This window comes from Myotis myotis, unplaced genomic scaffold (genome assembly GCF_014108235.1).
Source record: "Myotis myotis isolate mMyoMyo1 unplaced genomic scaffold, mMyoMyo1.p scaffold_m19_p_3, whole genome shotgun sequence".
NCBI classification, from domain to species: domain Eukaryota; kingdom Metazoa; phylum Chordata; class Mammalia; order Chiroptera; family Vespertilionidae; genus Myotis; species Myotis myotis.
The window spans coordinates 145,178,566-145,202,013 of record NW_023416335.1 but is presented as its reverse complement, the minus strand read 5'-3'; the positions used below and the strand labels follow the sequence as shown (position 1 = coordinate 145,202,013).

At 39.0% G+C, this 23,448-nt stretch overlaps 1 protein-coding gene across 2 annotated transcripts in view; it reads left to right on the top strand.

Annotated features, from left to right (window-relative positions):
- LGR5 (leucine rich repeat containing G protein-coupled receptor 5) overlaps window positions 1-23,448 on the top strand; it is a 145,492-nt gene that overhangs the window by 48,892 nt on the left and 73,152 nt on the right. For both annotated transcript variants that reach the window (XM_036298873.1, XM_036298871.1), the window contains exon 2: window positions 12,126-12,197. In XM_036298873.1, the coding sequence (XP_036154766.1) occupies window positions 12,126-12,197 (72 nt within the window). The remainder of the gene's footprint in view (window positions 1-12,125; window positions 12,198-23,448) is intronic.

Genomic DNA, 23,448 nt, shown 5'->3' with positions numbered 1-23,448 from the left:
CGAGAGGGGCTACTGGTACCTTGTGGAGAAAGCCAGGTGTGCTGCTCAACACCTACAATCCACAGGACAGCCCCACAGCAAGGAATCATCTGGCCCCAAATGCCAATAGGGTCAAGGTTAAGAACCCCTATTCTAGTTCCAAAGCCAGTTGTTTTGGTTTTTTTAAGCATAAAGAAAACCAGAATGTTACTCAAGTGAACAATAGTATTGTGAATTATAGCATGGTCTTAGGACTCTGCAAATATCCATGTTCAAATATCGCACACAGAATAAAAAATTTAATTGGTTTCAAAGCAACTTTTTGGAAATATAGTGTAAATTGTGCTCCAACATTTCTGCATTTCTAAGACAAATTAGGAAGAATTTGTGGGTATAAAGTGTTTTGTAAACTCTAAAGTTCTAGACCAAAAAAAAGGAATTATTATTAAATGAAAGAAAGGAAGCACAATATAAAATATTAGTTCTTAAATCTTTAGGCAAAAAAAAAAAAATAAGGTAACTTGAGAGGGACTGGGAAAGAGGAGAGAATGGAGAATGAAGGCGGAGAGGACTATTAAGAACTCACTGCAGCAATAAGACTGTCAAACCTCAGAGGGAAAGTAGGGGAGGGTGGGGGTAAGGGGGAGAGATCAACCAAAGGACTTGTATGCATGCATATAAGCCCAACCAGTGGACACAGACAACAGGGGGGCGAGGGCATGAGTGGGGGGAGGGTTTATGGGGGGAATGTAATACCTTAATCAATAAAGAAATTAAAGATTGAAAAAAAATAAAATAAATTTAAATAGTTTAAAAAAAAAGAACTCATTGCAAAAAACAAAAAGGAACTCATTACAATGACTTGATCTTCCCTTTGAGATAAGTGGGAAGCCCAGGGTTTCAACTGGAATTCTGGAATCCGGGTGAGAGGAGAGATAGACCAGGGACTGTAGACCATGGAGCTAAGCAGGACCCAAAGGATGATGTCCAAAGTCAAAGGAAGTAGAATAGGTGGTCCAGAGAGGTGGTCTCAATAGGATCATTTGAAAGGACTAGCCAAGAGGTGAGAGCTGCCAGAGATGCCACAAAGGTGTGAGCAGGTGCAGAGAAGTAGATAGACTTACCCTGAGGCATCCCTCTACATGCATGGTACTTCTTAGGAGTGAAAACGGCCAAGCAAATATTAAGGCCTAAATTTAAGCTATGGACACAAAAACTGGAAATTAAAGCATGGATTTTAGTATACAGTGTAGCTGCAAGTGGCTGATTCCATTAACTTAGGAGTCAGACAGACCTGGTTCAGACCCTGGCTCTGCCACTTACTGCTAGTGTCACCCTGGGAAAGCTAAAGTTTTATGTGCCTCTGTTTCTTCATCTATAAAATGGGTTCTTAGCTGAAGATTCATTAGATTCTGTTGGGGTGTGTGTGTGTGTGTGTGTGTGTGTGTGTGTGTGTGTCCCAGATAAATCTTAGTATTATTTGACACAAATAAATGTTAGTTATTATTATTCCAGAAACATTTCAGAGATATAACCAACAGGACTAATGATCATTTAGAGGAGAATGAAGATGAATGGTAAGAGAATGTAAAAACATAAATAAATAAACTCTAAGTTTCTAGCTTGGTTGCTTTAAAGAATGCGTTAATCAAAATGAGAAGACAAAAGAGAAAAGCTGGTTTGGGGAAAAGAGAAAATGAGTTCAGTTTATAATGCGTTACATTTTAGGTAACTGGTTGATTAATCACACGGAGAAGTTATAAAAGAAAGCTGTTAGAAATATAGATCTGTTGCACAGGTACAAGTTCAAGGCTAGAAATTGTTCACAGAAAATAGAGAAAGGAAGAAGAGATAGAACCTTATGGTATTCCTAAATACCTAAACTTTCAGATGATTTTTGGTTATTGGATAGTCCTCTAGAATGTATAAAGTTCTACTTTATCTTGGAGGGATAATTGATTCCAAATTGGTTGAAAGCTTTTGAAATATCTATAACAATGACACTGAATGATCAAAGACCTGTGCATTTTATGATGATGATATTGTTATTAATTATTATTATTGTAATTCTTACATCTGCATTCCCACATCATTACCAGCTTTGTTGAGTCTGCCTCCCACTGCTATGGATTTCATGTTGCTATGGATTTCAAAACAAAACAAAACAAAAAAAACACCAAGATTGCCTAAATAAAAAATAGTTCACTTCTGATCGGGACCTTTTCCTTTGAGAAAAGTGCATAAACATCCATGATTAACTTCATGGGCTTTTGATTCTGACTGTCCCAAAAGGGTTTGGTTTGCTTTAGTTATTGTTTGTTTTGTTTGGTTTTGTTGTCTTCTTGCTTATTTCTCTATTTTGGGGTGTGTTCTAAGCACATAAGGTTTTTAAGTAAGTGATCTCCCCACAGATAACTACTTCTATCTCTTCTCTTGCTGTAAACAAGGCAGATGAATGCCCACTCACATGAACAATTTCTATCTATGAGATGAGAATGAGAATGTAACTTTTTTCAAATGAGCTTTGCTTTGAGACTCTGTCTTTTAAAGTTTCCATTTAAAAATTGTTGACAAAGCAATGGGACCAATAAAGCATAAGATAGCTATCTCTAAAAATTTTTTAAATTATCCTGTAATTTTGATTTTTCAAGATAACCATAAGCAACAATTGGCTAACATTTCCCTACTCTTGTTATGTCTGTACAGGTAACAGTTTCAGGTAATTTTTTTGTAAAAACATTAAGAGTTTTGATTATAATAATGATGATAGCAAAATATGTAGTGCTTATACTATGCCAAATACTAAGTACTTTATAAATATTAGCTCAATTATTTTGCATAATGATTCTACAACACAGATTATTATTATCATCTTCATTTTACAGGCGAGGTAACTGAGGCACAGAGATGTTAAGTAACTTGCTGAATGTCCAGCTCAGAAATAACAAAGCCAGGACTCAAACTAAGGCTGAATAGTGCCAGAATTCACACTCTTAACTATTACACTGTCGGCTATTTTAAAGTATAACTTTGAAACCTCTGGAAGAATAATTACATGAGAAGAAGAATGAGAGGATTATTAGCTTGTCCTTTACATATCAATGTATAGTTCCACTTTTAACAAGTAAGTTTTGCTTTTAATATGAAGTTCATCAAATAAGACAAAATATTCTTCTGACACTTTGTAAAAATTCATATCCTGATGGACAAAAGTTGTATGAAAAGATATGCAACTCTCCTAGATACAAGGGAAATGCAAATTAAAACCACAGTGAGACATCATGGTAATTTAACCAAAATGACTAAAATTTAAAAGAAAAATAATACCAATTTTGGTAATAACAAAAGGAAACAATTGGATGTCAAACAATTAGAATTCTCTTACAATGCTGGTAGAAGTATGAATCAATCAAACCACTTTAGAGAACTATTTGACAGGATTCTAATAGTAAAGTTTAACATATATACATTAAGACCCAATAATTCCACTCCTAGATATATACCCAACAGAAATGAACACATATAATATGTTCAATAAAAGACATATTTAAGAATGTTTATAGCAGCACTATTCATAATAGCCACAAACTAAAAAGAACCCAAATATTCAACCCAACAGTTGTTATAATAATAAAAATGAGATACTATATTGCATTGAAAAGAAAAAAACTATTGCTATGAACCACACATGTAAAAATCTCATAAAAATAATGAGCAAGAAAAAACCCAACTATGTTCTATATTACTAAGTGAAAGGAAACAAAACAATCAGAAAAGGCTACATATGGTATGATTCCAAGTATATGGCATTCTGGAAAAAGGCAAGACTATGGAGGCAGTAAAAAGTTCAGTGATTGCCAAGAGTGGTAGTAGGAGAGGGGAGGGATGAGTAGACAGAGCACAGAGGGTTTTTAGTGTAGTGAAAATACTCTGTATGATACTATTATAATGAATACATGACATTATACATTTGCCCAAACCTATAGAATGTACAACACCAAGAGTAAATGCTAACGTAAACTACAGACTTTGGGTGGTTGTGTGTCAATAGGTTCATCAGTTGTACCAAATGTACCATTCTGGTAGGCCATGCTGATAATGGGGGAGGCTGTGCACATGCGGGTTTGGGAGCATATGGGAAATCTCTGTAGTTGCCTCTCAATTTTCCTGTGAACCTAAAACTGCCCTAACAATAAAATCTTTAAAAAAACCACACAACTATGCACTGTATGATTCCATTTATAGAGAGATCAAAACCAAGCAAAACCTAATATAAAATATTACTAGTAAAAGTGAGCAGACTAGCTCCTTGGGAACATGAGGGAACTTGTGAGGAGATGGCAATGTTCTCTTTCTCAAGTACCAGGGTGTGTGCACACTGAAAACCCATTAGGTTGGACACTTAAGATTTATTCATTTTCCCATATATGCTTTACTTCAGTAAAAAATCATTTTCAAAAGTACATCGTTTTAGAGCTAAAAGCAATAACATAGCTCTGGCCGGTGTGCTCAGTGGTTAGAGCGTCGGCCTGCACACCAGAGAGAGTCTTGGGTTCAATTCCCGGTGGGGGCCATGTATCTGGGTTGTAGGTTCAATCCCTGCCCCAGGTAGGTCGGGATGCATGTGGAAGGGAACCAATCAATGTGTTTTTCTCACATGGATGTTTCTTTCTCTCTTCCCCTTCCCTCTGCCTTCCACTCTCAAAAAAAAAAAAAAAAATCAATGGAAAAAATATCCTCACTCCTCAGGGTGAGGATGAAAAAAAAGAACAATAACATGAAAAAAGTACCTGGAAATAACATTATTCATATTATCATAAAATGCTATGCAAGCCTGCACCTTTCCTTTTGAAGTTCATGGCTTATCTTCAGAGGCATATTTGAAAAGTGATCAATTAAAATGTGCTGGACCAGCTCCAGCCTGGATCCATTGTTAACAAAGGTTTCTGGCAGAAAGCTAAAAGCTACTGGATCTCCCAAGACAAGTTTTAAATGGTTGTACTTAGAAGAAATAGGAATTGCACCATGCTGCTAAAGAAGAAAATATTTGTCTTCAAGTGGGGCAGAGATTAAAGAATCATTTTTTGTTGTTGTTTTCTTAATTTGTTTAATAGTCACACTATAAGAAACAGCTTCTTTGTTCACTGATTTGTGTACTAAGTCTCAAATATCGACAGTGTGGCTGGATTATAAGATGGCAGACTAAGTACCTACTGCAGTCATCCTTCCCACAACAAATCCATAGTAATGATAGGAAAGATATTTTAGCAGGAGAAGGAGGAGAAAAAGAAACATAGAAGGAAAGAGGAGGAGAAAGCAAAAGAAGGAGGAGGAGGAAGAGGAAGGGGAGGGATAGAGGGAGGAGGGGGGAAGAGCAGTAGCAGCAGCATAGCGGTGCTTGAGCATGGGAGCAGAAGGGGAATGAGAATTTTTGAGGAATTCCTGGGACAGAAAGCAAATATGATTGACTCAAAAGAGAAAACATAATTGTAATTGTGAGCAAAAACCATTGTGGAAGGTAGATGCAACACAAAGTGGGTTTTGTTTCCAAAAGTGTTTTATACCAGAAGGGTTATATACTTTACACTTAGGAGCAGTGTAGCCATATGATGAGAAACATGGAATTTTTTTTTTTTTAAATGGGTAAGATTGGCCTACCCGGTGTGGCTCAGTGGTTGAGCATCAACCTATGAACCAGGAGGTCACAGTTTGATTCCCAGTTAGGGTACATGCCTGGGTTATGGGCTTTGATCCCCAGTAGGGGGCGTGCAGAAGGCAGCCAATCAATGACTCTTTTATCATTGATGGTTCTATCTTTCGTTCCCTCTCCCTTTCTCTCTGAAATATATATATATATATATATATATGTGATATATATGTAATTTTTTTAATGGGTAAGATCATTTGCTCACTCACAGGAAGGAGGAAGTAGAAGAGGATTCAGTTCAACGTTCACTGAATATCTTCTACATGGTCAGGCTTGGCTATACACTACAAGTACTGTGATTGGAAAAAAAAAAAGACCACTGATCCTGAATACAGCCTACTGTGTGCAATGAAGCAGGAGGACAGAGAGCAAATCACTTACACTAACCTTAGAGGTCAGAGAAGGTTTCCTGTTGGAGATGACACCCTACTACAGGTCTTGAAAGATGAATTAGAATCCGTGTGCCAGGATGGTGAAAGGCTGTGTGCTATACAATGGAGCTCGTGTGTAACACTAACAAATGTGGCTTTCATTTGGAAAGGTTTTAAGTAAGATGGTGATTTGTCTAATTCTGAATTTTTTATGGATCATTCTCATTGCCATTTGGAAGGTGGGTCTAAAGCAGTGGTTCTCAACCTTCTGGCCCTTTAAATACAGTTCCTCATGTTGTGACTCAACCATAAAATTATTTTCGTTGCTACTTCATAACTGTAATGTTGCTACTGTTATGAATCATAATGTAAATATCTGATATGCAGGATGGTCTTAGGCGACCCCTGTGAAAGGGTCGTTTGACCGCCAAAGGGGTCGCGACCCACAGGTTGAGAACCGCTGGTCTAAAGGGATAAGACTGGTAGCAGCCAGCCACAGAATTGGAAGGCAATTTCAGGTGCCTGGGTCAGAAGGGGTTAGGGCCTGCAACAGGGCAGAGTAAGGAGAGAGAAAAGAAATAGGCAGAGCTAATGAAAAAAAAAGGAAGAAGGCTTGGAGAGTATCCAAGAATTGGGCTTTTTAAACTGGAAGACAGTTGTGGCATTAACTAAAAACTAGCTCTAAGAAGAACAAACAAGTTTGGAATAGAAAAAAAAAAATGTTTTCTCCCATTTTTGACATGTGCATTCCTGTAAGATTGCTAAGTGGACACATCCAAAAGTGAGTTATATGATTCTGAAACTTAGGAGAGAGATTAAGACTAGGAATATGGATTTGGAAGGTTATGGGTTTTTAAGTGATACTTAAACCCCTGAGAGTAAGTAACAGCCTCCAAGAAAGAGGGTAGAGATTGAAGAGCTCTAGGCCAAGGGCACAACTCCAGAGAACACTGACATTTAAGGAGGAGATACAAGAAAATTCCACAAAGGACTCTATAAAGTGGAAAGATTGGGAAAGTATGAAAAGAGTCCTGAGAGAATGATGACTTGGAAGCAATAGAGCGTAATTTCCAGAAAGAGCACATCTAATGCAAGAGAGAGGCCCAGTAAGTCACGTGTTCGTTAGATTTGACAGTATGGAGGTCACTGTTTCTTCGGCAAGAGCAGTTTTATTGGAGTGTAGGGATGGGAGTTTATGTGTTATGGTCAGAAAGGAAATGGGAAGTGGAGAGTAGAATTGTAGACCAGAAACAACCCCAAAGGGAGTGAGAAAGATTGAGTAACAGGTAGAGGAAGACATGGGATTGAGAGATCCTGTTTTCCTTTTGTTTCAGTCATGGAAAAGACTTAACTATATCTACACAGTGAATGGGAAGGAGAAGAGGATAAAAACTACAGGAAATCAAAGGAATTATTCATGGAGTGATGTGCTGTAGCATCAGAGGGAGAATGGGATTCAGGAGCAAGACTGAACCAGGAGAAAAGTATGGGTATAGTAAGCAGGTGATAAAAGAGAACAAGGATTTGGCCAATAACATGTTTGGTGGTCTGAAGAGTTCCATTTATTTCCATGAAGTACAGGGAAGGTATCCCATCATGGGGGTGGTTGTTGATTAAGAGGTTTGAGGCAAGTGGTAAAGGTTGGCAACAGTCCCTGTGGGAGTAAATTGAGCAATAACAAATAACAGGATTGTGCGGCAGTGTTGAGAACCCACAAAGACCATGAATTTATAGACACTAATCTGCACATTTGTGAGTTTTTATTTTCTAGTATCACTCAGTACCCTGGGATAGTAACAGAGAGGAAGAATTATGGTGTTTTTCCAGAGCTGGGGTTTTACCAGGAGAGTGAAACAGAAGATGGGGACTAGGGAGTTGAGTATGTTAGTGAGATACTGATCCGGGTGATCAATGCACGATCTAAGCTGGGCTCTTAGGCTAAAACAAGGCTTTGATACTGGAAATATCAACGGACTAGAAGTTAAAATAGAGAACAACTAAACTAGAAAGAGAAGAGGTTGTGTCAGAAACACAGGGTCTGTTAAGCTAGATTTTAAATAGGGGGAGGGAAGCGAGAGAGCGCTGGAGTGGTAATTTGGAAATACAGAGACGCCTGTATTCTGGAAAAAGAGAATCAGATGTGTAAAGACAGAGACATACACAGAGGAACAGCAAGAGTTTCAGTGTAACCAGAGCACACATTGCACAGAGACAAGTGACATCAAATCAAGGTGGAAACGAATATTAGGCCAGATGGTGTAAAGCCTAAAAAATGTGGGCATTAGTTCCTCGAAGAGGCCTGGAGCCAGCAAAAGTTCTCAGACAGGGGAGTCCCATATGGCTACAGCTGAGCGGGGGCTCCTCCATGGGGGCTGAGCTCCAGGCCAAGCTCTGCTTGCCAAGGCATTCACCCCACTCTGTGGCTCCTTCGGTGGGAGAAAGATCTTTTCTGTAATGTACAGACTAGTACACCTGCAGAGGAGGAGCCCTTTTCCAAATCATCCACCTAAGGGGATGTCTGTGCTATTGGCTAACAGTGGGTTTGAGTGGAGTGACCATCAGATGAACTTTTCAGGGTGACCTCTCTGGCCATGGTATAGGAGGTGACCTAGAATAAAGACACACAGTAAGCAGTTATCAAGAAGAAAGAGAGGCCAGACCCAGAAGCAAGATCTGTAGTAGAAGTAACACTGGGTGCCTTATGGACATAGGGACAGTGGAAAAAGGAAAAGTTGACTATGACTTGGATTCATTCTCCACTTAAAGGGGATCGAGCCGGCAACCCAGCATGTGCTCTAACCAGGAATTGAACTGTGATCTGGTTCATAGGTCGGCACTCAACCACTGAGTCACACCAGCCAGTCCATGGCTGTGTTTTTACTGACTCACAACCGATAAGAATTTGAAAATAGCCCTAGCCAGTTTGGCTCAGTGGATAGCGCATCGGCTTGCGGACTGAAGGGTCCCAGGTTCGATTCCTGTCAAGGGAACATGCCTGATTTGTGGGCTCAATCCCCTGTGTGGAGCGTGCAGGAGGCAGCCAATCAATGATTCTTTCTCATCATTGATGTTTCTATCTCTTTCTCCCTCTCCCTTTCTCTCTGAAATCAATAAAAAAAAATTTTTTTTAAAGAATTTGAAAGTAAAGGTTTAGGAACTTTTATAGTAATTAAATAATCTCTATTGAATTACATAACAAAATATTGAGGCTTCTATTTTGTATATCTTTGGTTTTTTATTTTACTTTTTTATAATTAATTTTTATTATATTTTATAACAATATAAGTCCACAGCAAGTTAGAAATTTTAAAAACTTGGTCCTTTACTCACAGAGAAGGAAAAAGTGAATAAAAAAAAATTACATTTTACCTTACCCACTTTGAATTTATATTTTAAAGGCCTATTTCATTTTACATTAGATTGTCATTTTAAAAAATTATTTCTACTTTAGGCTTATATGCATTGCTGGAAACTCTTTTATCAAAAACCTTATCAAACTCTTTTATTTGAAACCTTATCAAAAACAGGTGATAAGGTTTTGGTTTAGCAATACTAGCTCATTTTCTAAGAGGAACCACATGGCAGGTAACACAGAGAAGTTCTTAGTTCCTGTTGGAAAGGGAGGTACTCTCCCTTTTAAGAAGAAAATTAAGTCACTCTCTTCTCATTGGAAACAGCTAATCATAGGGTTTCAAACTATTAATGTAGAGACACCTTTTTTAAATATGAGGAAGCCTGCACAGGGAGGTTAATTTTCCAAGATCATACAGCTAGTGAACGGAGAGGTCTGAATTCAAACCCGAGACACTGAACCTGACACTCTACCCTGACAACGCCTGCACCTTTCTGCTGCTCCACCCTCAACGTGCTCCAGTGGGGACCCTGAGAGGGAAGGCTTATATAAGCTTCTCTTCCAGGTACCTGAAATCCGGTAATAAATAATGCGGAGTGCTTATGAATCTCCTTAATGTGTAAATTTCCTTGTTCTGCTTAGAGCTTTTTGCACGTAGACAAGATTAATGCTTGTCCCAAACTGATTTGCACATTACTCAGGAATATTCAGGGGAGAGGAAAGTCAACACTCTCCACGCCAGCTGTCTTGATGCTGAGACTGGTTCAATCTAGGTGGCCAATCAACATGCTCTACAAGCAAACCACCTCGATCCTCTTCAGGAAGTAAGTGGGATAGCAGTTAGCAAGCAAGTGAATGTCCCTGAGAAACAGCAAGTCTTTGAAGAGATCCCATAGTCACTGTGAGGAATCCAGAAACTGCATTAATTAATTGAATCCATGTCTGTTCAGGGAACTAAACAACTTTACTACTTCAGAGAAATATCTGCACACAAAAAAACCTGAAAATGCTAATCAGGTATTTGGCTCTCTTATCTAGATAATGCCAGAAAAATGCAGATTTTTGGCAGGGTTTAGTTTTAAGTTGAGAACATCGCATTTAACTCAGCTATATTATTGTTCACCAAACATTAAAATTAACAATTCTGCTTTTTTACCACACTCTAGTCTAAAACATTTAGCAGAGTATTTTATCTTCCTTGTACACATTGGTGACTTTTATTTTTATAAGAGTTCATTTGACCCAAATCTGAGGACAATTGCTGGGAAGCAAGATCTAAAGTGCTCCCACTAGTGACTTTTTAAAGTCAGAAAGTGATTGATTCCTCAGTTCTTAGCCTCAATGAAATCAGCTGGTTGTGTGCAATGGATGTGGCCCCTTTAATAACAGAAAAATCCAGGGTTTTTTTTCAATAAAGCTAATGGGTGAAATGGGTGAAGGTTGGCAAAAGACATAAACTTCCAGTTATAAGATAAATAATTCCTGGGAATGTAATGTACAGCATAGTGACTTTTATTAACAATACTGTATTGTGGATTCGAAAGTTGCTGTGAGATAAATTTTACAAGGTCTCGTCACGAGAAAACAAGTTTTGTCAATATGAATGGTGATGGATGCTAACCTAACTTGTTGTGGTAATCACTTCACAATATGTACATATATCAAATTATGTTGTACGCCTAATACAATGTTCTATGCCGATTAAATCAATATGGAAATAATAAATATGAAGCTCATTGCGCATCGCAAGATAAACTTTAAGCATGTAGATCTGGTCTGAGATTTCAATGGCATTAGATCGGAATCTTCGGGTGTGAGCAACGAGTGTTTTTTGAAGTCAACCTTCAGCTGACTGTTACATAAAGTCTTAGTTGGTCTTGATTAGAATCTGTCTAGCCGTCTTTGGGGAGCTGAGATACAGATGGCATATACCAGTGATGCTGTAGGATTATGTGGGACACAGTAAAAAAAAAAAAAAAATGTTTTAACCAGAAAAATAAAACAGAATAAAATCTAATTACATGGAGTTTCTCTTAAAACAAAAATTGATTGAGTTCTGCCCAAAGTGGCTTGTTGTTTCCTGTGCCAGGAACTACTGTGCAGGCCCAGCAGGAAGTGTGCTACAGAGCAGGATCGCATTACACCCTTGTTTTATGGTTCATTTCACTTATTTAATGCAATCCGAGAACCTGTAAAAGGAACATGTTAGAAGGAGGGAATAGGCTTTTTGTCTTGTTTGGTTTTGTTTTGTTTTTTTAAGTTTCTTTGAATCAAAACATTTGTTTTTACAAGGTGCTTATAGCCCCAGAGAGGCAGGACTTCCAGCGTTGCATGGTGAAGACATTTCTCTTTGTCACAAAATGTAAAGCAAGACACGGCGTTGAGTTATGTCTAGCACTGAGTTATGCCTTTCCTTGCCGTCCTAATCACGTAGTCTTAAACCTGAAGAATTACAACCATGCCCATGAATGGTCTAAATCGTTTTGAATCCATATAAGCTCCTCCTAGGGTCTCTAACTTGATAGAGAGCCCCTGGTGGTGGGGGGTGGGGAGGGGTAGGATAGAAATATGTTTAAGGTGCACAATCGCGATGTATTTGTCAAGCAAAAGAATGAGTTCATTTGGCTCTACTGCTTGAAGATGTGTGAACTGAACAGCTGGATTCCCTTGCGGTGGCAGACGCCGCTCCTCACACGCTGTCTGTTTTCCTCTCCAGAGACCTCAGCATGAACAACATCAGCCAGCTGCCCCCGAGTCCTCTGCACAGTCTCCGCTTCCTAGAGGAGCTGTAAGTATCACTGTGGCCACGGTGCGTCCAGTCAACGCTGGACACATTCTTGTGTTTGTCTCTCAGACTTACTGTGGGAACCAGATAAAACAAGGCAGGAAAGCTGTCAGCACCAACAATTTTGGCACATGAGGAAGCACTTAGTTGGGAGGGGGAAATAGAAGAATTGCTTGTGATTCTGGAAATCAACTTATAAAAGAGTTTACCATGAGGCTACGGCATTCTAAGGTGAGACTGGGCCAAACAAATTAAAATTTTAAAACAAAAGGCCGTTTAAAAGAGCTGGATGGCTCTTTGGAAATAGTTAAGCAGCAGGATATTAAAAGTTTGAATGCTAGTTCATGTTTATTAAAATAGTAAGAAAAGCTATAATCAAAACCAAAAACTGCTGCTTGGTTCGGTTTGGGTCAGGGAGTCCACATTTCATAGCACCAAAGCTTTTTGTCCTCATCACTTTTAATTACTATTTTCCTACTTTTAAATTTAGCTTCCCTCAAGGCTTGAACAGAAAAGCATGAAATCCACCATAGACTTAGAACCATGCTCTCCCAAACTCACTGGTGGGGGAGGGGGGAGATTAAATTAAAAACGAGGAAGCTAAATTGGCTAATGATACACAGAGGAATCTTGATTAAGTCTCGTAATCAATTTCCAGAAGATGAAAAAGAACTGTATAAACCAAAAATCTGCATTTAAAAATTAATTTGATCCTCTTACCCTTTTGAGTGATGGGGACTAAGGAAGTGAAGTACCATGGTAGTCTTCATGAAGAAAGTTTGGCACCATCCGTTGAGTAAATCCTCTGATTTCTGATTAAAGGAATTGTTTAGGCAATGACCTCTTTTTAAAATACTTGTTTTTTATAAATCCTGAAAGTCAGGGTCCCATTTGGGGAGTAATTTAAATTGTTGATGCACCACACAATCCACTTTGGGAGGTGGAAAGAATGTTCCATCACAATCAAATGACATTACATCAATCTCTTTTTTCCCCAACAGGATAATATTCAAATTTCTCCCCTTTAGTTTATATTTACTTTGGTAGCATTATATTTTTAACAAATGCTATTGTTTTAATACGTAAATCAGCTGAATGTACCTACATTGTTATGGAGGGGTTTGCTGGGGAGGCTTAGATCACTGGACTGTACAGTAGGTTTTACTCATTCAATGAATGGATTTTCACTGTGGGTTATCCAGGAGCCTCTTTTTTTTTTCCTTTTATCTCTGGCCATTTCTTTTTTGTTGTTAATCCTCACCTGAAGATATTTTTCCATTGTGTTTTTTTTTTCTTTTTGTTTTTTTGTGGTTTTTTTTAGAGAGAGAGTGGAAGGGAGGGGGTGATACAGAGAAACATCATTGTGAGAGAGACACATCGATTGGTTGCCTCCCTCATGCACCTGCAACCGAGGTTCGTTCCCTTGACTGGAATCAAACCTGCAACCCTTCAGTCCACGGCTGATGTTCTATCCACTGAGCCAAACCAGCGAGGGCTATCTCTGGCCCTTCTTGTGACTAACATTTAACCTTCATCAAGGTTGGCATCATGTCTGTCTTCATCACAGCTGGTATGCAATACATAATAAATTTCTGATGAATGAAAGAATGAACTAATAAAAAAAGAAAAATGTGTAAAAGGAGCTTCTTATAGAAGTTAGCTGCCTTAGATAAAAGTAACAGATTAGTTGACATTAGCCAATATTTTTAAAGATTAATTTTAGTAAAGTTCAAACATCAGGGTTATTTTCTTATTTACATCCTTATCCTCCCACCCTCACCATAATTAATATACAATACTTAGTCCTCTTTATCCTCATATTTTTAAGGCATTCATATCCTATCCTTTTCTCTTTAATTTCCTTATAATATGTAATGGAAGAAGGACACCCCAACTTAATACCACAAACTGAATCAACAATAATTCACCTCCCCGAGGACTTTATTTAATAGAATTCCTCCCTCAATGACCCAACTTATTCAAAATAACTCCTTTCTTCATGAGGTGAATGTTCATTCTCTTCCAAGGCCAGTTTTTCAAAAGACAATTGAGAAAAATCAGGAAAAAGAGAGGGAGGGAACTACTATTTGAAAATGCTGTTTTTCTGAATTGTCTTTTTTTGTATCTCTGGAAACTCCATCAAGTATCTTGACCATGGAATCAGAATTTCAGAAATAGAGGACACCTTTTTAAGACTGTTCATTCCATTTTCTCATTCTGTTCTTGAGTTCCCTCTGCTGAGCTGGCCAACTTGCTGGATTTAAAGACCACTTTCCCATATATAATTCTGTGTTGCATCTAACGTGTTTTGAAGACATCATTATTTATTTAGTGGCAAAAGGGGATAGTATTTATAGAACCTGGAAAAATGATCAGCGCTGCTTGGTTTATGACTTTATTCCCCAGGCTAAATTTATGGGTTGCCTTTGTTATGCTGTTAATTATTTCTATTAGATTTGCCTATGTTTAAGTCTATGTTCTCTTCTAAAATATAAAATCCTCAAAATAATATAATTCTAATGACAACAATAATAGTTTACATTGTGCAAAATATTTTACCCATACTATGGCATTGAATCCTCTTACTAACCCCATAAAGTTAGGTATTATTTCCAGTTCACAGATTTTTTGAAAATATATTTTTATTGATTTCAGAGAGGAAGGGAGAGGGAGAGAGAGAAACAGCAATGATGAGAAAGAATCATTGATCGGCTGCCTCCTGCACGCCCCATACTGGGGATCAAGCCCACAGCCCGGGTATGTGCCGTCACCGGGAATTGAATCGTGACCTCCGAGTTCATAGGTCAACACTCAACCACTGAGTCACACTGGCCAGGCCAGTTCACGATTTTCTTTTTACAAAACTAAAGTACAGAGAAATAAGGAACTTACCAAGACAATGAAGTCAGAATGTGCCAGAGCTAAGATCCAAACTCACTCTCAGAGCCAGACTCAGAAAATGGAAAGAAGTTTAGAAATTGCGTATTTAATCTGTGCTTTTCTTTCCCTCGACAGTGCCTAGCACAGTAGTTTACACAGTGGAACACTTTATTTTTATATATATACTAGAGGCCCAATGCACGAAATTCGTGCAAAGAGGGCCTTCCTTCCCCTGGCTGCTGGCACCGGCTTCCTTCTGGCACCCAGGACCCAGGCTTCCCTCCAGTACCAGGGACCCGGGCTTCCCCTGCAGCCTGGGCTTCCTTGGCAGCCCCGGCTTTGTCTGGAAGGATGTCCAGTCTAATTAGCATATTATGCTTTTATTATTATAGATATATTTTTATTGATTTCAGAGAGGGAGAGAGAGATAGAAACATCAATGATGAGAGAGAATCATTGATCAGCTGCCTCCTGCACGCCCCCCACTGGGGATCGAGCCGGCAACCCAGGCATGTGCCCTTGACCGGAATCGAACCTGGGACCCCTTCAGTCCGCAGGCTGATGCTCTATCCATTAGCCAAACCAGCTAAGGTTACACAGTGGAACACTTTAAAGTGTCGTTTAAACTGAGTTTCGTAATAATAGTGTGTCTGTCTATGTGTATATGTGAGGGAGTGAAAAAGAAGGCATGAGAGAGAAAGCAACCAAGAGCTATCTACCTAGGAGGTAGGGGTTGGATATCCAGGTTATTCATTCACTAGCATTACATATTGGCTATGAGAAGAGTGTCATCAGAATTTCCAGGTGTAGAATTTCATCAATTTAGCATTGCTCAACAGGTACAAAATCTTAATTAATGTTGTTCCATATCTGTGCATATAATTAAGCAGCGTATTTCATATAGGATTCTAACTGAACTAACAAATGACCAAACATACAGCTAGATACAGACATTTAGATAGCTGTCATTGTGTGTGTGTGTGTGTGTGAATATGTACTTTTGTTATGAAAATTAAGGCATTGTTCTGAAAGTATTCTTTCATTTAGTTTATGCTGCTCATCTCTGTGCTTTATCTCTTTATCTATTAAATAAAACTCTCACCCCAAAACTCAGTTTTTAAAAATCACAGTTAATAAATCCAAGTTACCACTCTTCCCCTTACTGTTCATTTCCCAATACAGGGTGGGGTGAAAGTAAGTTTGCATTATGTTCGTATGGAAAATAATACAATCATTAACAAATAATGATACAGTAAACTCTGTGTTTTGCCTACTCACAGCTGTAAACCTACTTTTGCCCCACCCTGTATATCATATCCCTAGTTTAATTTATTTAACTATGTTTTAAACCCTGTAGACAGCCATGGTTCATTCCTCATTCATCACTGGAACTTATCAACAGTGCCATCGTTTAAAAACTTATGGACACAGACAACAGTGTGATGATTGCCGGGGGAAGGGGCATTAAGCAAGGTGGAGGAGGGTACAGACAGATAAATGGTAATGGACGGAGGCTTGACTTGGGCTGGTGAACACACAATGCAGTATACAGATGATGTGTTGTAAAATTCTGCACCTGAAACTTGTATAATTTTGTTAATCAGTATCACCCAATAAATTCAATTAAAAGGGAAAAAATAAAATTTGTTTTTGAGTCTTTAAAAAAATAATGAAGTAGCCCTGGCCAGTTTTACTCAGTGGATAGAGCGTCGGCCTGTGGACTGAAGGGTTCGTGGTTCGATTCTGGTCAGGGACACATGCCTGGGTGGCAGGCTCAATCCCCAGTAAGGGATGTGCAGGAGGCAGCCAATCAATGATTCTCTCTCATTATTGATATTTCTATCTCTCTCTCCCTCTCCCTTCCTCTCTGAAATCAATAAAGATATATTTTTAAAAATAATAATAAAGTAAAATAAAATCTTCCAAGAATCAGTAAAGCCCTAGAGGCATTCACTGCCTTAATACTTAAAAAAAAAAAAATGCATCGTAACCCTAGAGAGAATGACTACCTGGAGCAAATAGAATAAAAGCCAGAATAAAGAAGAAGAAAAAGAACCATCACAGTTCATTGTCTCTCTCCCTCTCCTGACATTCTGGAATACTTACTACCTGTGCCACAAGTTTGGGCACATTCAGGTCTCATTTATTTATTTTTTATAAATCTACAAGGTGACCGGACATGCACAGGTCAAATGTCCTGGTGGTGCGATGTGAGACGGAGAACTTAATACAAAAAAAAAAAAAAAAGCCATATCTGACTTGAGTGTGGAGGCTGCTACTGTGTAGAAGCAGAAGCCCCGGACTCCTGTGCTGTCCTGACTCCTCCACTTACCAACTAATCATCCACTTGACCTCCATGGGCCTTGGGGGATAATGGTGAGAGCTGCTACTTCCTGCCTGTGTCTTGAGATGTTTCTGAGGACCAGATGAAGTGCTGATGAAAGGACTTTGATAAACTAATTTACATATTTGGTTGTATTAGTAAAATGAAAACACTTTAAAGAAGCTTGTAACTTCCTCTTTTCCTAGTTCATGAGCTTGATTTTGCAGTAATCCCAGGTATCCAGCATGTGAAGGAAAAGCTATTTCCAACTATGAGCTTTAATAGATACAGACAACAAATGCAGACAGTTCTTTACCCAATTTTAACATCCTGGGCAATAGTTGCATTTCTCTCCAACAGCATCCACCAGTTCAGTTATTCAGTTCCACGAGGGCCGTTATGTTAACGTTTGCTATTTGGACACATACAAGATTCTACGCTTGGTCCATTAGAGTGAGGTGCAGATGTTGGGAGCTGTCACCAATGCTGACAGCTACCAGTTCCATTAGACTTAGGGTGGTAGTCTGATTAACCCAGAGGGAAAATGAGCCGTTGCCATTTTAAACAGTCTACATTTTTTATTTCCAAGCAGTATTTAACAATATTCCCAGATTCTAATGCTTTTGGAATCAAGTGCTTGATTTAAGAAGGGAACATGAGAAGCTCTAGGGAGGTCAGTTTCTGAGTTACTATTGTTCCCTGGCCCTGTTTGCTCATATTATGGTTGGCCTTGAAGAATCTTTATATAAATAGTAGGTATCTGTGGTTGCAGATGAAATTTGTAAGGAAAGATACCACCAAACTTCCTGAAAGCACAATCTACACTTGCTACTTCTACTTCCTCATCATGTTGCTGAAAATGGTGAGAGCTGTCCTGCCTGTCTTTTGAGATTTTTTTCCTGAGGATTAAATGAAAGCATGAGGAAAGAACTTTAGTAAACTGTAATTTACATACTGGATTGTGTTCGTAAAATGAAAACACCTTCATGCTCATGAATAACCTTCCTGCCCCTGGGCTTTGGCAATGCTCAATCTCTAGTCATCATAGATCTGGTAATTGATTATGAATGCTGCTTCTTTGAAATTATTTTTTTCTCTAGTGTTATGTCATGGAAATTGTTTTGCTTCTCTTCCAAAAGCCTATCTATACAGAATACAGGCATTTAGATATCTGTGTTTGTGTATTCATGTGTGTGTATATGTGTATGTGTGTGCATGAATATGTATGTATTTATATGTATGCATGTGTGTATGTATATAAATTTTGTAATATATACACATTTTTGTTATGATAATTAGGGCACTATTCTGAAAGTGTCCTACCTCTCTGCCTCCTCTTCTTTTTCCCTTTAGCGTTCCTTTCTTCTCCACTCCCAGCTCTTATAAAATGTAGACATTCCCCTAATTTCTGCACTTAGTTTTATTGTATCCTTTCTCAGTACTTTTCAGTTAATTCATTCAACATGTATTTATTGAGCCACTAGGAACATAAGAGTGAATAGGACTCGCCCTAGCTGGTTTTGCTCAGTGGATAGAGCATCAGCCTGTGGACTGAAGGGTCCCAGGTTCAATTCTGGTCAAGGGCACATGCCTGGGTTGTGGCTCAATCCCTAGTGTGGGGCATGCAGGAAGCAGCCGATCAATGGTTCACTCTCATCATTGATGTTTCTATCTCTCTCTCCCTCTCCCTTCCTCTCTGAAATCAATAAAAATATTTTTTTTTTAAAAAAAAAAGAGGGAATAAGACTTAACTATGGCTCATTCATTCATTCAAGAAATTCCCACCCTGGGGGAGCTTACAGTCTAGTGGGGGAGACAGATAATAAGCAAGGAGACATACACATATGATGTTTGATTGTGACAAGAATGATGAAGAGCACAAACACGGGTAGGTAGAGAATAATTAGCAAGGGATGACAGGAGAGAAAGTCTCTCTAAGAAGCTGACATCTAAACTGAGATCAGGAGGATGAGGACGAGTTGGTGGTCCTACGAGCAGAGGTGGAGTGGTTCTGGCGGGAATAATGTGAGCAGAGTCCCTGAGATGGGAAAGAACGTGGCATGTTTGTGGATCTGAAAGGAGATCCGTGTGGCTGAAGCAGCGTGAGAGGGAGGGACAGTGATATGGGAGGGGCTGGAGAAGAGGCCCAGAACAATCAGACAATGTACAGAATTCAAATAAGAGCAATGGGAAGCCACTGGTTGGTTGTATGCAACTTATTAAAACAATACAATTTACGATTTTTAAAAAATGTTCTGATTTCTGTATGCAAAATATATTGGGGAAATATGGAAGCAAAGAAACCCATGAGGAGGCTGTAGACCAGTCAGCAGATAATTGCAGTTATTTGAGCAGGAAACCCAAAATTTGAACAATTTCTGCTACATGGATGAGCCCCCCAAATCAATATTCCTAGCTCAGATCTCTTTTGTCTTTGCCTGCTAGATAGGCCAGTAAATCTCAAAATATGGTCCCTGGACCAGCAGCCTTGTCACCACCTGTGAGCTTGTTAGGATGGTAAATTCTGTGCCCCACCCCAACCTAGTGAATCAGAAACTTGGAATTGAGCTCAGGAACCTGTAATCAAAAATATATTAAAATACGTATTTTTAAAAATACATATATATCTCCAGGTGGGCTTTCCTCCTGCCTATCCTGCTTTCTGATTATCCAAACTTGCGATTACTGTGTCTGTCATTCTTTCTCTCCTGCCCTCTGTATCAGCCAATTTCAAAGTCCTAAAGCTAGTCATCCCACATTGTCTTTCTATTTGTTTACTCTATTTTATCACCACCTAGTCCAGGTTCTTATTGTCTCTTCTGGATAACTGTAAAAATCCATTAACTATCCCTGGCCTCCTGGCTTAGTGGTGAGAGTGTTAGTCTGAGTACCAAAGGGTCACTGGTTCGATTCCCAGTCAAGGGCACGTACCTGGGTTGCAGGTTTGATCTCTGGCCCTGGTCGGGATGTGGGAGGCAACCAAATGATGTGTCATTCTAACATCCTTGTTTCTCTCTCTTTCTCTGTTTTCCTCCCTCTTCTTTCCACTCTCTCTAAAAATCAATGGAAAGGATATCCTCAGGTGAGGATTAACAAAAAATAAAATAAAAATAAAATCCATTAACTAATCACCTCTCCTAATTAATGAGTGAATCATTGTCTCTGGGGATGGTTAACTTATCAATATTAGATTATGTGAGGACCAGTTCAGAGTTTCCCACCTTGAATGTACATTGGAATCACCTGGAGCGTTTTTAAAATTAACTAATCACCAGGGCTTATTCCCAGAGCTTCTGATTTAATGGGTCTCAGTGGGGACCAGGACATCATTTTTTAAAGTCTACAGGGTTGGCGGTTGCTGAGACCCACTGGGATATATGGAAGCATCACATCAGAGGAAGAGAGTCAGGGACTCATCAATTAATTGGACGTAGGCACTAAAAGAGAACTCTGAAAGTGAGGGGTGACTCAGAGTAAAGTTTTGAGATTAGATGCCAGGACACTGATAAGGCACAGTCAATAGAAACAGGAAATTCGAGGGGAACAATTGGTATTTTGAAGACAAGAGGAGGTCTGGTTCCGGATATAATAAGTGTCAGGTGCCAGCAGGACATCCAACTGCAAATGTCAATAACAGAGAGAATGTGAGTCTGGAGCATGATGAGCCTGCTCTAGAGATAAAGATGGAGAATCTCACAAAGAGGTGATTGTGGAAGGTGTTGGGGCAGATGAGGACTGTGAGAGAGGGTATGGACTCTGTGTTTCCCAGTGTGTTTCTCTACCCAGATTAAAACCACTTGAGCTGCTTATTTAAAAATGTATTTTTATTCATTTCAGAGAAGAAGAGAGAGGGAGAGAGAGATAGCAACATCAATGATGAGAGGGAATCATTGATCAGCTGTCTCCTGCATGCCCCACACTGGTGATCAAGCCCGCAATCAAATATGTGCCCTGACCCGGAATTGAACTGTGACCTCCTGGTTCATAGGTCGACACTCAACAACTGAGCCAGGCTGGGCTGCTTAGTTAAAATGCAGATTCCCAAATCCTTCCCCCAAGAAACTCAGATTCACTAAATCTGGGTTGGGGTCTAGGGCTCAGAATTTTTTATGGTTCCTAAAGCAATGGTAATACACACTAAAATTTAAACACCACTAAACAGAGAAAAAAAGAAAAGGTGTGAGGGCAGACACTTGAGAATCATCTACTAGTACATATGTTTGGAGGATGAGAACTTAGAAAGGGGCCAGCAAGAAAAAGAAAACAACCAGTCAGTGGTAAGAGCAGTAAGGTTGTACAGGATCTGGAACCCAACGGGAGGAGGACTTTGAAAAAGAAACAGTGAGCAGCCCAGCCAGCATGACTCAGTAGTTGAGCCTTGACCTATGAACCAGGAGGTCACAGTTCAACCCTGGTCAAGGGCACATGCCTAGGTTTCAGACTTGATCCCTAGTAGGGGGCGTGCAGGAGGCAGCCCATCATAGATTCTCTCTCATCATTGATGTTTCTATCTCTCTCATCATTGATGTTTCTATCTCTCTCATCATTGATGTTTCTATCTCTCTCTCCCTCTCCCTTCCTCTCTGAAGTCAATTTAAAAAAACATTTTTTTAAGAAGCAGTGAGCAACAGTTTTCTTATGGATAATAAATGATGCAGCCATTCATGTTCTTGTGTTATTCCTCTTTTAGACCAACCCAAGCTCCAAACCAGCCTACTTTTAAGCAAACTTATGTTTAAAAACCCAAAATTTAGAACCAAAATGCTACATTGAACTAAATTCTCTTGTGTAAACTTTTTTATGTAAGCATGAGCAAATAACTTGACCTCTCTTAGGCTCACTTTCCCATCTGTAAAAGGGGAATAGTCATGTCACTTTTTAAATGTGATTATAATAATTAAATATCACAATGTTTATAAAGTACATAACATTGTGACTAGGACTTATGCATTGTTTAATAAAAGGTAGGCACTGTTTGTATGCCCAAAAGCACTGTGCGTGGCTTTTGAAAGTGCTCAGAGAAATGAATGGATTTAAATTTGGTAAGTAATGAAGAAGGGGTGTTCTTCAGCTGCTCCCGATCTGGGTATGTAATGACTGGCAAACATCTTGGAATAGTTTGCCAGACCTGAAGCAACTGTAGCACTACTGCCAACTGTCTTTGGAAATAAGAGAAAGTGATCAATCAATCAATATTGATTCAGCTTCTTGCTCTGGGCAGGCAGTAAGATTCTTGACCTTAGAAGGCTATCATCAAATCAGATAGAATATAAAATTAACCTTTATAGACAGCCTTGTATAAGGTACATCCTACAGGAAAGTTGACTGTGGACTCGGGTAATTAAGGAAGACTTCAGAAAGGAGTTGAAAATTGAACTTCATTAGTCTTGTTGTTAAAAATACCATAGGTTATATGCCCACAAAAAGGTCCCCCTTTTGTCCTGAGGAGTTCATTTATTCAGTCCAGTGGGCCTTAGCCCTCAAATCTCAAAATCTGATTTTTTAATCCTATCTAATAATGAAAACAAATGGACAACTCATAAATATACTGTTTAAGAAAATGAGATTTTTGGCTGGATTTGAGCAATTAAATATGCTTAACTCACTGGTGGGCCGGGAGGGGTCATAACATGGTCTTTGAAAATTATAATTCCTTGAGACATATTAGGAAAGACACTTTTTCCCCCCAATGGGAAGGAAAACAGTTGATGGAATGTCATGGTCTTTGTATCCAAAAGGCTTCAGCAAATCTTACAAAGATGAACTCCAAAGGGCTAAACTTTAAGTACGTGGCCCCTTGTGACTAGCATGGACATCTTATAAAAGAAAACCTACCACAGGTGGGCTTGGTCAACTTCAACAATGATACATTACTGCCAGCACAGACAAGATTAATAGATTACAGTTGACTTGAGTTCATCGTATTTGTGTCTAACTCTGATGACCCAGACACTTGGCTTCCGTATGCATAGACCCAAAGCCAAACCTGGTACATGTGGTGGCCCCAGAAACAACAAGAACACTTAATCAATTGAATAAAATCATGAATAG